General features: G+C 46.7%; 1 protein-coding gene across 1 annotated transcript in view; it reads left to right on the forward strand.

Moving 5' to 3' along the window:
• The window catches only part of LOC147663271 (ribonucleoside-diphosphate reductase large subunit), a 34,320-nt gene extending 30,011 nt beyond the window's left edge, over positions 1-4,309 (forward strand). The window contains exons 15-19 of the mRNA XM_086950576.1: positions 947-1,023; positions 1,234-1,369; positions 1,897-1,992; positions 2,544-2,732; positions 3,813-4,309. Coding sequence (XP_086806702.1) covers positions 947-1,023; positions 1,234-1,369; positions 1,897-1,992; positions 2,544-2,732; positions 3,813-3,998 — 684 coding nt within the window. The 3' untranslated portion in view covers positions 3,999-4,309. The remainder of the gene's footprint in view (positions 1-946; positions 1,024-1,233; positions 1,370-1,896; positions 1,993-2,543; positions 2,733-3,812) is intronic.
• Positions 4,310-15,247: the final 10,938 nt, after the last annotated feature.

Consider the following 15,247-nt stretch of genomic DNA (forward strand, 5'->3'; position numbering starts at 1 on the left):
TAAACATGTATGTTTTAATAATCCTGTAGATTTTGTTGTGGATTTAAACTTTGAAGAAATGTAGTCTTTTGCTTCTCTAGGAGTTGCTGCACAGCAGAGTAAGTTTGGAGGGTGGAGGGACATTTTTACTATTGATTGCATTATGTGATCTAGCGCCAGGACACCTACGGGTGACAGAGCGCTGTACAAGTGTCAAAAAATAAATCATGTGCAACTATAGAGCTTGCGCCGTGCATGGGTCTGTGCTTTAATGGCTGGATGATTGTTTTTTTTTTTTCCTCTATTTTTTATGGGTAGTGGGAGGGGTTCCCTTAGGATAGCTTTGCTCTAGAAATACCCTTGCAATGATTTGTGGTATGCCAGCTGGTTGCCAAAGTTTAAACCTATGATATACTTGTCCTTTTTTAGTTATCGCTTTTTCTCTGTGGCATTGTATTTTTTTTGTCTCAAATTAGTGCGCTGCACACAATAGATGCTTTGCAAGGTCTGAGTAATGAATTTTAGCAGATTAATGTGCTTTTCGATATTTCATCCTCCACAGGAGGATAATCCTGTTAGTATCCAGTAGAGGCCACCTGAAATGAACTTGGCTGTAGCGGGTGTTTATGGATTGTTTTCTGCTTGTCTGGATAGGCTGTTGCATCTGGGATGGAAAAGATGAACCTCCTTCCTTCTAGTTTTTGTATTTGTAGTGTCAGGACCATAAATTCACTTGGTAGGGGAGGTGTGATGTGGCTCCTTATCGTTTGTTCAGTTGTGAATGGGTTTAAAGTGCACTTGGGATGGAATTAGATTATGAACTTTTTGTGGTAGTGCAGTGGATATGCATTTATTTGGCATGGATTTGTGCTAAGAGCTGAGTAAAAGAATGTGTTTTCATAGACCCACAGATGCACGTTTCATGTGAGTGCAGTTTGGCTGTGGGTAATTTTATGTTCCATTTCAGATCTTGCAGTATGACATGTGGAACGTCACACCTACCAGTTTGTGGGACTGGAAAGCTTTAAAGGAGAAAATTGCTAAGTGAGTAGTTTTCACATTCTTTCAGCCTTGAACCCGTCCTGCACGCGTTTGATATGTGCCCAATGTTATGCAGGCCATGCCCCAAAATGTCTTCATCAGAGCACAAAAATGAGTGTTCCTTTTCTGTTCTCCTAATTTAGTTTGCCTCATTTTTTAAGCACACATTTTAACCTTTTTTCATTTGTGACCTTGTCTCTTCACACTCCCCAGACATGGCATTAGAAACAGTCTACTTCTCGCACCAATGCCAACAGCCTCTACAGCTCAGATATTGGGTAATAATGAATCCATCGAGCCATACACCAGCAACATCTACACACGCAGAGTTCTTTCTGGGGAGTTCCAGGTAATGACATAATATGCTGGCCATTAAACACCCATTGCAGTGTATTGGTGCTAGATATTTTTGCTTTGGGCTATGTTCATCTGGTCTCTGGCATTGAAGGGTCTAGTTGGATGTTACTGCAGTGCTTAATTTGAACTGGTGGTTTCCTGTGCTCAGCACGTGCGCCTGTTACAGTCTGCCACATGGTATTAATGTCTGTCTTGGAGATGAGCACAACACGTTTGTTCATTTTATATATATATTAAAAACTACTAATGCCTACTTCCCAAGCCCTACATATAGTTTTGGATTCAAGGATTATGCTGAAATGTCAGTGTGATGGTCAGTAGTTGTTTGTGTGAAGGGGCAATGGGTGGTGCACGCTGCAGGGGCCTCCTAATGAGGGCTGTTGCACATATAAAAAAATATATGTACGTTTTAAAAAAAATACAAACTATGCCCTTGAAGGATGCATTGAGAGCTAAATTTTCTGGCGATGTTTGCATTAACATTTTTATTTTACTTGACATGTGTACTGCCTTTTTTAGATTGTAAACCCCCACTTGCTAAAAGATCTGACTGAAAAAAGCTTATGGAATGAAGAAATGAAAAACCAAATCATAGGCTGCAACGGCTCTATTCAGGTATGTTGGTGCAGGTTTATATCCTTCACATCCCCTATGCAAGAATGTACAATCTCTCAAATAGTTTTAAGTCTAAAGTACCATTTTTTTTTTTGTTTTTACCTGAGTGACTCGATTAGTTTGTGATTCCTCAAACCTAGTATTTTTTAATTTCCACTGTACTTTGAGATCTATGGCTGAGTCTGTGGTTGCTTAGTTAACTAATTTATGAACATATTATTGGTTTGTCTTCTGTGATTCTGGCTGATTGTCTTGTATGCTTGCAGTAACTGGTACAGGTAGCCTAGCGCAGATTATTTTTTGTTTTTCCTTGGTCAATCTGGAGTTTAACGTTTCCTATAATCCTAGTGGGATATCTCCTGATCACCTCTAAGTTCTTGGGAGGATGACTTTGATTATGTCCCAATTTTAACAAGTTGATAATACTTAACACGCAAGGCTTTTTTGGAAGTTGTTGGACTGTATAAACTTGCTATTTTTTCTGGCTTTAATTTCTCATAGCCTTTATCAAAGTATGTTTAGTAAGTTTCTGCGCTTAAATTCTTTTTTAGAGTATTCCAGAGATTCCTGCAGACATTAAGGAGCTTTACAAAACAGTGTGGGAAATTTCACAGAAAACAATCATTACTATGGCAGCAGATCGAGGCGCTTTCATCGATCAGAGCCAATCTCTAAACATCCATGTTGCAGAGCCAAACTACGGAAAGCTTACTAGCATGCACTTTTTTGGCTGGAAGCAGGTAATTGTCGCGGAAGGGGGCTGGCTATTTACAAAAATTCGGGGGGGGGGGGGGCGGGGGCTTTGGGAAAACCAATGCAAGCGAGTTGTCATAAAACAGTGGCATGGTCACTCCTAACACATTTAAATGCCTTGGCAGAATAACCTTTTACTGACAGTAGTTTTGGGCTTGTGTTAACAGAACATTCTGTGGCAAGGTAAAAAGCATTGTTCTGACTCATGACATCAGCCCTCCCTGAACATGTGCACTGTCCGCAAGCTCTGCACTAAAGAGAATCATTTCTTCATTATATAATCTGTCCCACAGTTAACTGCTGAGGCTCAATATGTGACCTGTACCCAAGTAGTTACTGAGCAGTGCGTAGTATAGGTAAAAACTTGTAAACCAGTTGGAGAGAACCCACAACATAACATTGAATTGTAGACCAGTTCAGGTTTTCATCTTTAAAAGTATCTGTGTTGTAGCTTAACCCTCTTCTGTTAAACTGTTCTTGAGGGTCTTTGGACTGTTGCAATCTGCATGAAGTGGATAATTTTTATTTGTATTGTTTATGGGCCCAAATGTTGTAAGGAGGATAGCTAGACCAAAGGGGCGGTCATCAGATGCTATGACTAATAAAGACCTTGACCAAATGTCATTACAGTTCATGATCAGAAGCCCACCATCTGAGTTTGTGAATGTCGGCCAATTCTTAGTAGTACATTTTCTGAGTTTTATTTTTTCATAAATATATTCGGTGACTGTTTAAACAGTTTATTTACTCCCTTCCAGACACCATTTTTATTATTGATGCTGTAGACTTCACATAAATATATCCATACCAATGTAAATTCACTGACAAATATTATTAAAACATAAGCTATTGACTAGATATATTACCAATGGAATCATTAAACACATTAGCAAACTAATGTAAATAAACCTGTATTTGTCTCGCATGAAAATCGGCCAATTTTGACCACCAGTCTGATACTGTTTAAATGATCACTGGTATTGGCAGTGTTTTACATGAATCCCTTGAAATGTAATACATTGTTAGTATTGGCGCATTAAGTATCTCACTTGCTTTTGTGCTTACAGGGCCTAAAGACTGGTATGTACTACCTGAGAACCAAGCCAGCTGCCAACCCAATTCAGTTCACTCTCAACAAAGAGAAGCTGAAGGAGACTGTAGCAACGGAGGAGAAAGAAGAGAAGGAAAGAAACACTGCAGCCATGGTGTGTTCCTTGGAAAACAGAGATGAGTGCCTGATGTGTGGATCCTAATCTGAGCATGCATAGATCCTGAGCGAAGGTGTTAAACGTCACAAAGAAACCAAGTCACTCCTTCTGGAAGTGTTTGTAGTGTAGTTGGGACTAGTGAGCCAACTAATGATGCAGTCCTTCCTGTGAGAGCTATGTGGTTACTGTCTGCTCTCTGCAAGATCAGCTTCATTATAAATATACAAGGAATATTTTTTTTACACATGAACTTTGTACATATACTACTTGAATCTCCTAGAAAAGGGGAATTTTGTATTGTAATCGAGTATTCACTGTTCGCACCGTTGTTGCAAATAAACCTGTACAGAATCAAACTTGTGGCAATGAACTTCTTTGGCAAATCTGTTTAATTTTTGCTGCAGTTATTAGGGCAATTCGATTAGGTATACAGGCTGTGGTGGAATCTAATTTGTCAGGCATCTCACATCCGTCTTAGTCTGAACCGTGTGGCTTAGCTCTACTTCCTTTCTTTACATAGGCTTTCAATTACTGGCTCTGAAAACAACCAAAGTGCAAATTTCCATTGTATTTCTTTTAGATTCCAGCCTTTCTTGCCGGTCCCCATTGAATTACTATTTTGGATTTTCCTTTTAGGGGGGCTGGAGGTGTTACCTCACTTTGACACTTCCTCGCTCATTAATTTTTTTTTATTTACTTTTCCTATTTTAGTCTAAACTACCAAATGCTAAACTTCAGTGCTCTTCCTTTGGCCTGTCAAACACTACAGTTCAGGCTAAGAATACATGTTTAAGCTTGTGGGTTGAATCCTCCTTTCATAGCATAGACTAAAAGATGGAGTCCTTGAATCAAGAACATGTGTTGAAACCTTTACCCTTCTAAACTAAGTGGTGATGCACTTGATAAATCCAGGTGTCTGGTACTTCCACCTGTAGATTAATCACCGGTTTAATATCTAGAGGCGCCAGACTGGATGTGGGTACTTTGCAATGCCACTCACTTCCTGGTATGTGGTGCTGGCTCTGTATATGGTATGCCACCAAGTGGTTATGCAATGCCCTGAGTTCAGAGATTAACCTGAAGTGTACAGAGCTCAATGTAAACCCAAATGCTCTTAGTATTAGCGAGTAGTCTTTGGCCTAACTCAGCAGTGTAAGACATTTATTGCACAACATTGACCCTTTAAGGATACATGACTCCAAGGAGTTCTGTACAAATTTTATAAAAAAAATAAGCTTAAATTTTATTTTAAGTCCAAGATCTTCGCAATAAGGTTAGTATGTATAAAACATGTGATTACTTAATCTTTGCAAAACAAGTTTGCATTAAAATACATTGTTTTAAAAATGAACATAAAATTCCACCCGAGAATGCAACTAAAATCTAGCATTCTTGGCGCCAGAAAGGCGTAACTACTTGCGCATCAATAACTTATTTCATAAGGATGGCGTAAAAAGTTAATCTACAACACATGTTATTTTAGGTAGTCTAGAACAGCTCTGCAGTGTCTTATGTGTGCCATAGTACTCAGTTTCTAAAGTCAAAAGGTCTCGCTACCGTGTTGTTGCAGGCTAATGTGAGCTTTGCTTACCACGTCAATTTCGGGCTAGATTATCCAGTTAATGGTCGAACTGCCACATGCAAGTTAAAATGAGCTCTGGTTAGGGCTTGGTTATCCAGGGCAATCTACCACACCATTTATTTAATTGAATGTGCAAAATCCGCCATGTATCAGTGCAAATGCCCCTACTTGTATAACAACGTGCAATATTATAGAAGGCCATAGTAGGGGACCGTGGACCTACAATGTTAAGGGATGCTCTAAAGTGCTTAGTGCAAATACAAGTCTGACGTGAAAGAGAATTTGCAGGCTTTTGCAAACAATCTGAAGCAATATTCTAGGAAGTCTCATGCTACTCCTAGGGCTTGCTGTCCTGGTGCGAAGTGCCATGATGTATAGGACTGAACAAACCACGCTAACACATTCTAGTGCACCACATAATGGTATCTTGAAGCAAATGTGAGTGCTCGGAGCAAGGCAAGATGGCCGCCCGGTAGGAGCTCTTGTCCGGAGCTCCCAGTGCTCGGGATCCCTCTTCTGGATTTATCCCCGATAGCACCCATCTCCTTGCAAGAAAAATAACTACAAGTAACTGGAGTGTTAAAGAAGTAACTGGATTGGCCACAAAAGTAACTGGAGTGCACAGCATCGATGTTAGACACCTACCTGTGGCACCGGTGGCTGGGACCCCTGCGACTGTCTCCGGAGGATCGGCAGAACACGAGACATCAGGGGTGAGCCACTGTGGCCGCCAAGGAGGCTTGTAGCGGCTGGTGACCGGGAGGCTGCAGGCGTCTGAGAGGCGCTGCTGTCTGGGGCCCCGACGGTGCTGTGGCTGCCTGCCGTGGCTGTCTGCTAGGATCGCCGGTCACTGGCGGTCAGCGGATTTGCCATTGGATCCCCTTGGACCCCCTTCGTCTCCCCCTGTCGATGGTCTGGAGACCACCGGGACTGCAGTCACTGACGGGCATTGAGGAGGCGCTGTGGTCGAGGCGCTGTGGCCGGGGCTGCGGTTCACTGCCGTGCGGTCTGTGGTTTATTGGGGACGCGGAGTGCGGAGAGAAGACTAGGAAAGACGGTGGGCGCTGCGGAGGCGCCGGAGGTCTGGTCCCTGCACTGGAGCATCGGGCCCTGGTCCGTGCGGCTCGTGGCGGGGGTGCATCTGGCCTCTCTCCCCTCTCGTCGACTGCACGGCGGGAGCTGTGGGGCGGCTGCTCAGCGGCGGTTCGACTGAGGTGCTGGCAGATCTGGGCAGTGGGTCGGCGGATCCACACGAAGCCTTGCACACGGAGAGAAAGCGCCTAATAGCCCCCCCCAAGGAATTGCCCAGGAAATGCAATGAACAAACGAAAAGAATACTGATAGCACGAACATCGGCTAGTATCCACTAATGGAGTGCCTACTTCTACTTAACCCTCAACTGCACAAATCTACTCGTTACATCCGATTTGAACAGCCTCAGTGCAGCCTAACAACCATGATGTCCTGAAGGTATTTGCAGGCACACTTTTAATTAATTTTTATCCTGAACATGCCGGCTCTGCATTCCCAGCCCTGAATCCTATAAAGTTATTTGCCTGCAAACTATCTTCGCGACATGGCGGGCTTTTCACTCTTCCCACCCTCCATTCCTAAAATGGCTAGAGCCATATACCGGAGCCATAAATCGCCTCCGCTGCCCACCAGATGACCATGAGGCTACATACCAACGTGGTCACAGGTCAACAAAACAGAGATGAGACTCTCCTCGCCTCCAAGCAGCAGGGAAGCTAATCTCTCTCCTCCCCACCTAACACAGAAGATGAACTAACGCGACCTGCCCCTAAGCAGAAAGGGAAACTATCTCTCTAAGGCACACCAACAACAGAGAAAGGACTTCTACTCTTGTCTCCATTTATGCTATTCTGGCGGCCATCTTTGACTAGTCCTTCATTGGGGTGGCTATCTTAGACTAGTCATCCCTACCAACTGCCCATACGTAATTCCACGTGGGTTTACAGCCCTGTAATTTCACACATTCACCCACGTACACCCCCCTCTTCTACCAACGCTTCTTCCACTATGGAACGAATGAGCGAACACACATACAAAATAAACTACCCACCGAGCTCTAAAAAAAAAACGCCAAACGCTACAAACAGAACTTCCTGAAGGCACACCCTGAAACACCGTTTGTAGACACCTACTTCTCACTGGCCAATGGAGCCACAAGCACCGATATCATCTTCTACACACTGGGTAGAGCACAGTGGAGGAAAGCGCTCCTCTCCATTCTCACTAGCTCCACCACCAGCAAATCCACTCATGGCCTAACGCTGTCTATCACGCCATCCCAAGTTTTCCCAGGCAAAGCCACCATCACCATCTACAACAACAGGACCATACTATTCCAAGCCACTGATGGGAACCTCGACCGACTCGACAACCTGTTCCCTACCTTCTTAGAACACATCGCCAAACGGCAGACCTCCACTCCGAACACATCAAGCTACACAACACCCTCCAACTCCAATCCTCTATCTCTACCATCTCAACAGCGGATTGACACCCACCTCTCCCATCCCCCCCCCAGCGCTATAGTCAGTCACACACCTGACATAACACCTCCTCACCCCGCATCTACTGGCAGAGAACACTCTCCCTCATACATCCTCCATACCCCCCCTTCCCCCACCTTACACCTCCCACAAGTCTCTCTGAACACAACACCGTCCGGAGCTTATCCCCCCCCTTCCACCCCCACCCTGCGGCAGATCCTTCTCCGACCCTAGCTCCCCCCACTCACTCTCCACCTCCCCACCCTCCCAACTAGACCCACAGAACATACCACCTCCCTTACCTTAACACCCCCCCTCTCTCCCCTCCCATTCTCAGCCCCCACTACCTTCCTGCCACCCCCATTGTCTTCAGCCTTCACTCAATCCTCAACTCACTGCCTCCCACCGACGTCTCGAACTATGCCTCCCACCTTCCCCCTACCTCACCCACAGTCCTCGCCCACAAATTCTCTCACATCGAATGCCATCCCACCCAATATCGCAGAACTCTCCAATTACGCTAGCATACCCCCCCCCTCGGTACCCAGCTCGCTTTCCAGCTCACTACTTAACTACTCGCCCACGGCTCTCATCACCAACACCATCCCCAATCCACCTCTGGACATGATTTTATCCACCCTCCAACAAGTCAAAGAAGATCTCCTACAAGTCAAAGAAGATCTCCACACCATCAAAGAACTTCTATATTCACACCCCAGTCAACCTCCCACTATTCCACTACCCAACAAACACCCCACCCCCGCATACCCTCGCATCCAACTCTCACCGCGCTGGCCCACTATCCCCGCCCTCAATAAAACCCACCACCCCCATCGCGCCCTCAACTCCCTGTCGGACCGCGACTTATGATCTCTCCTTCGCTCTTTTGGCCCAGGTCCTGTAAAACACACAACCATCACACACCTCCCCATACCCACAATTCTCACAAATCCCCTTAGGCCCCCAACCCTAAGCAACAGAGGCTCCGTCCCTAACAACATCAGAAAAATCCCCCTCTCTAGAAGGCTCGACCACCCTTCTCACACCCAGACTCAAATGCATCCTACTCAATTGCAGATCGGCCCAGAGACACTCCTCCGACATCGCGGATCTCGTCACAACAATGGATCTGGACCTAGCCATTCTGACTGAAACGTGGCTAACTGAAGCTTCTACACAGATAATGGACATACTAGTTCCCCCCCCGCCCCCCCCAATTATCACATCATTAGACTTGACAGGCCCGGCAAGACTGGCGGGGGAATTGCATGCATTTTTAGGAGCAACCTGTCCGTTACTAAAGCCACCTCCCCCTCCCTTCCTGTGAACTCTTCTGCCTCGATATCGCCAGCGAGGGCAAACAAGTTTGTGCCTTACATCTCATCTATCACCCACCTGGGGACAACCTCACCTTCACCCAACAACTCATGGACCCGATCACATCAAATGCCGGTCGGCAGATCACTCAAGTCTACCTGGGTGACTTTAATCTCCACTGGAACGATCAGAAAGACGCAGTGGTAAATAATCTCAAAACTTTCCTTAATGCGCTTGACCTCACCCAAATACGCAACAGCCCAACACACGACAAAGGCTCGATACTCGATCTCATCGCCAAAGAGGACTCTACCCAACTGGAGGCGATCCAACCCTGTGACTGGTCAGACCACCACATTATCACTTTCTTTATCAACGAAAAAGTTAAACTCCACCCGTCTCAACCTACCAAATCCAAGATCTGGAAAAGGGACATAAAGAATTTTAACCCCAATTCCCTGCCTCCCCACAGCTGCAGTCTCCTCCTTCCCCCTCCGAACGCCTCGGATATTCAATCATTGACCGATCACTACCTTGACTCTATGAACTCAATAGTCAACTAAGCCGCCCCATTGCAACTGAAGAGTCCACCAAGAACTCAAACCCATGGTATGACGGCAGACTCAATGACGATAGGCGTGCTATGCGAATGGCAGAGCGCACCTGGAGATCTGACCCCTCCTCACTGCATTTCAAAACGCTTAAAAACAAGAGAAATGCCTACTTTCGGAAAATAAAGCGCGCAAAGTCTGACTTCTTTAGCCTCCAGCTGGACCAAGCAAATAACAGGCCCAAAAAACTGTTCGCACTAATCCACTCAAACCAAGACACAACCCTTACAATCAAACAGCACAACAAGCGATACCCCACACTGTGAAGACTTTCCTACTTTCTTTAAGCTAAAGACCGATAACATAAGTGACCTCATCAATGATGTAAGCCGATACCCCAGCCACACCAGAATGTCTAACACAACCTAAGAATAATGCATCATGGTTGTCCTTCGACACCTACTCTGAAGAAGCAATACACAAATTACTCGGTACCTTGAAGCCCTCTAATCACCTCATAGACCCCCTACCTGCCAATGCTTTAAAAGACTTCATCCCCTTGCTCCTCCCACTTTGGACCAAAATCATCAACAGCTTCCTTCAACAAGGGCTCATCCCTTACTCCCTCAAGGTGGGGCAAGTCACGCCTATACTCAAGAAACCTACAGCTGACCCGTCTGACCTGAACAATTACCGCCCTATCACCAATATCCCCACCCTGGCCAAACTGCTGGAAAAATGTGTACAACTCCAACTAACAAAACACATTGACCAGTTCGACCTCCTCAACCCTCATCAATCGGGCTTCCGAGCGAAACATAGCACGGAAACTGCTATGACGCACATAATTGATGACGCCCTCCAAATCCATGATCGCAATGATTCCTGCCTCCTCATCCTTCTTGATCTCTCCTCAGCATTTGACACGGTCAAACGAGAACCTACTGGAGTTGCTAAACAATAGAATGGGTCTATCTGGAACTGTTCTCAAATGGTTTACTTCCTTACTACATAACCGGTCTCAGAAGTTCAAGATCAACAATGTTGTCTTCACCTGTGCCAGTAGATCTAGGCGTCCCACAAGGATTTTCCCTTTCCCCCACACTGTTCAACCTCGTTATGGAACCTCTCGCCACCTTGCTCCAAGCATCCAATGTACAATTCCATATGTACGCCGATGACACAACTTTACCTAAAGCTACAATCCCCGGAAGATATCAAACTTCTGAACTCCACACTTAGACACTCAATCTTGGTTGGCAGATAATCACCTCAAACTAAATGCTCTGAAAACTGAGTTCCTACTGATCTCACCCCCTGCGAAAATTACTACCACCCAAATCTGGCTTAATCACCTAACAGCACTCAATGTCCAACCTACCATTGTGGATTCTGCGAAATCCTTAGGCGTCACACTTGACACCAAGCTCAACATGCAGCAGCACGTTAGCAAAGCAACGAAAGGAGCTAATTTCCAAATCAACACATTGAGGAAACTTAAACCCTTCCTCCAAGCCAAGGACTTCCAAACTGCTGTACAAGCTCTAGTCATCCCCCGCATAGACTATGAAATTGTGGCCCTCAGCGGACTCCCGCTATCAACGACCGCACCCCTAAGAGCCTCCCTGAACGCTGCCACGAGACTCATTACTGGCTCAAGAAAACACTCGCATATATCCCCAGACTTAAAATCCCTGAAATGGCTGCCTTTTGAAGCCAGAATACAGCTAAAAATTGCCGTTATGACACACTCGGCCGTACACCACAAGGCACCCAACTACCTCGCTCAAAAGTTGTCTATATCTGGAGGCTCGAGATCCAACAGAAGTACGAAAAGTCTACTTCTGAAACCTCGTAGATTCCGGAAGGAAAAAACATACAAACGCTCCTTCTCAGGAATGGCACCCAGGATCTGGAATGCACTCCCTCCTGAAACCAGGCTTATCTCCTCCACTGCATTCTTCAAGAAAGGTGAAAACCATCCTTATGGCCAAGTTCACCTGAACTTTAAGGTTGTTGGATCAGAGACTCTGCATCGCTCTTTATCATTGGTTATCTGATTGTTTATTGGCATTATATTCTTACTTGATTGCCACCCTTCTATGCTACTCTCCTACTACCGACCACTATAGGGTACACATTAGTTTGTTGAATCACCCTCTTGATGCCCCCACCCCTTGTTCTCTTTAACTCTAAGAAAATGGTATAGCCATTCCTACAGCCAAAGTTTACCTGAACCCTATTGTAGCTGGATCAATGACTTTGCGCCGTCTTATATTACTGGCTACCTGATTGTTTATTGGTATTTTATCTGTACATGACTGCTATCCTATTATGTTACTGACTATTATACTGTTCCCATTAGTCTGTTTAGTCACCCTCCTGTTGCCCCTACCCCTGTCTCTGTGAAGTGCTCTGATATCTGTAAAGATCTTGTTCGCGCTATATAAAAGTTTGAATAAATAAATGTGAGCGTGCCTTGTTAACCAGACAGTCTACTCTAAAAATGTGCCTGCTACTTATTTGGTTTGACCGGCAAAGTGCCATGGTGTATAAGACTAAGCAAACAACACTAGCCGATTCTAGAGCGGCACATGCTGAGGTCTCACTGCAAATGAATGTACTCCAAGAACATGCCAGTGTCCAGTTAACCATACATATTCACTAGACAATTGTAATCTTTTTAAGCTGTGCAAGCATGCAGTCAGTCCATATATTCCTCATTGCAGTTGGCTCTGTGTCTGTGAATACCAGCCCAAGTTGTTAGGCTGGCCTCTTGTAGAAGTCTTCCAGCATCCTAAAAAAAATTGCCAAAACTGAGGTAGTTCCTTTGGAATGTGATACAGATTAGCAGCAGTGCTTCATTGCATTTGTGTCCCATGCAGCACGAAAATTGTGCTTGGCTTCATTTGCCTCCGTAACAGGCCAGCGCAACATGCAATGTGAACAGCTGATTCGGAGTGGTATTGATACAGCCTACATTGCACATGCCCCTTGGCCATATTCTTCTAATGGGCCCTTTATTCCCATATATTTCTAAAGACCGTGGTTCCTAGACAATCTAGTACATAACAAATTAATACTCAATCAGTACTATATTTCTGTCCAGCTGGACTGGTATTTAATATGCAATAAGAGTATCACAAAATAGGGGAAAAAAATCTAAGTGGGACACAGCCTGCGTCCTAACACAAACAGACAAACTACATTAAATAAAGGGTTCAGGCAAAAAAAGCATGTGTTGATGAGCACATTACAAATGGAACAGACAGAATATCATTGACACCTTACATGTTAAACATAACAGTTTAGTGAACGCATATGGTGTACATTGTGTCCGGCGTTTCGATCCTTAATTGAATAGTAGGATCATCTTCAGGACATTAGGGTAATATGCCTATCTGAAAGACACGTTGGTGATAGATTCCTTACCTTAGGTAGATTCCTTACCTTAGACTATCCCCAGGCGTCAGACTGGATCCGGAAATTGTTTTGTGTAGCAATACCCCTGCGCGTCTGCGGCTCTGCGTGGTTGGCGTCGGAATGACGTCTGAGTACTTGGACGCCGCCCATGCGCGCTGACGTCAGTTCTTTTTTCCGCGCCAGCTAGTGCAGATCTGGAGAAACTCCACCCCTAGTCATTTTTTGACTAAACTTTTGATCTTTTTTGATCATTTATTTCTTCGAGTCTTCGACTCGATCGGTGCCGGTAGGGATGCCCAGGTTCAAACCCTGCTCTAAGTGCGACCGACTGTCGGTTACGGACCCCCATTGCCGGTGCCTGAAGTGCTTAGGCCTCTACTACGACAACCGCACCTGCTCCGACTGCCGGGCCCTGACGTCCAAGGCTAGGCGGGAGCGGTCCGGCAAGCGGCTCGAGCTCCGGTAGTCTGCCCGTGCCACTCCAGGTCCCGGTCCCACGGGAGGTCGAGGGACAGGTCACGGGGTCGGAGTTATCGCAGCTCCATGAGTGGACACCGGTCGTCAGGCTCCAAGTCCTCAGTTAAGAGGCATGAGAGGTCGGAGAGGCATCATCGTTCCTCCGACCCGCTCTCAATGCGGCCGGGGGCTCGGGCGACACTGCTCACGTGGCTCCGCGGGAGTCACAAACGTCGCCTGCCCCACACCTCCGGGTCCCTGGGCACGGCACGATGCCAGAGGAGATCGAGCGGGACCTCATGACCATGAGGTCCCTCCCTCCACAGTCAGGTTCCGTGGGCCCAACGGTCCCGACTGGAGGCCCTAGTGGGTCGGGTGCTTCGGCCCCGAAGCCGCCGGCGACTTCGGTCTCGACGCCGCAGGACCTCTGATCCGCTTCCGGGTCGTTGCTGGTCGACCTCACGACCTCGCCAGCCCCACGGGTGTCGCCCCCGCGCCCACTGTGGACGCCGTCCCCAATGTTCCCTACAGTCCGACTCTGGCACCGATTCTGTCGGCCTTTGGAGATTTTTATCTCCATGAGGAGGCCCTGTCTACTAATCCTGTTTTACAGGACACAGGTGACGAGGGAGATTAGGAGGGGTCTGAGGACCCTCTGGCACTGGAGTGCCAGTCTCAACAGGACTGGACATGAGCTTGGGGAGGCCAGTGGTATTGACACTTCGCCAGGCACTGGATTTGTCTCCCCTCCGACAGTGGCTTCGGAGGAGGGGTCTACATGTAGTGTTGACATAGGCGGCCAAGGCCTTAATCCTTGAGCTCCCAGTCGCGGCTGTGAGGACTAACCTACTCACTGAGGCCCTCATTCTGCAGTCAAGCTCCAGTGAGCCTCTGCTGCCGTTCAATGAGGCCTTGTGTGACGTTCTTGTGGGCACTTGGTCCAAGCCCGCCACTGGTCTGCCTGTGGATAGGAACGTGGCCAGACGCTACTGCCCGGCCCCGGGCAACACTTGCTTTTTGTCCACCGATCCCACCCCCGAGAGTCTGGTCATCCAGGCCTCTAATTCCCAACCCGCGTTCCTGTCTGCCCCGCCCGACGGAATCCAAGAGATATGAACAGTTCGGGAAAGTGTTATCGTCCCTAAGCTTAGGGCTGCGGTCAGTCAATACCACCTGTCTCTTGGGCCGCTATACCCACACTGTGGGACGTGGTTGGGGACGTGCTGCCTCAATGTCCGGAGGAGGTCCGGGCTAAACTCTCCCAAACCCTTGTGGAGGGCCAAGATGCAGCGCGATATTCCATCCGGTGTGGGCTGGATACCACGGACTCACTGGGCAGGGCAATGGCAACGACAATGGTAGTTAGACGCCACGCCTGGTTGAGGTCCGCCAACTTCTCGGCCATTGTCCAGACCACACTTCTGGACATGCCGTTCGATGATGTCGCCT

Source organism: Lissotriton vulgaris, unplaced genomic scaffold (assembly GCF_964263255.1).
Source record: "Lissotriton vulgaris unplaced genomic scaffold, aLisVul1.2 SCAFFOLD_315, whole genome shotgun sequence".
NCBI classification, from domain to species: domain Eukaryota; kingdom Metazoa; phylum Chordata; class Amphibia; order Caudata; family Salamandridae; genus Lissotriton; species Lissotriton vulgaris.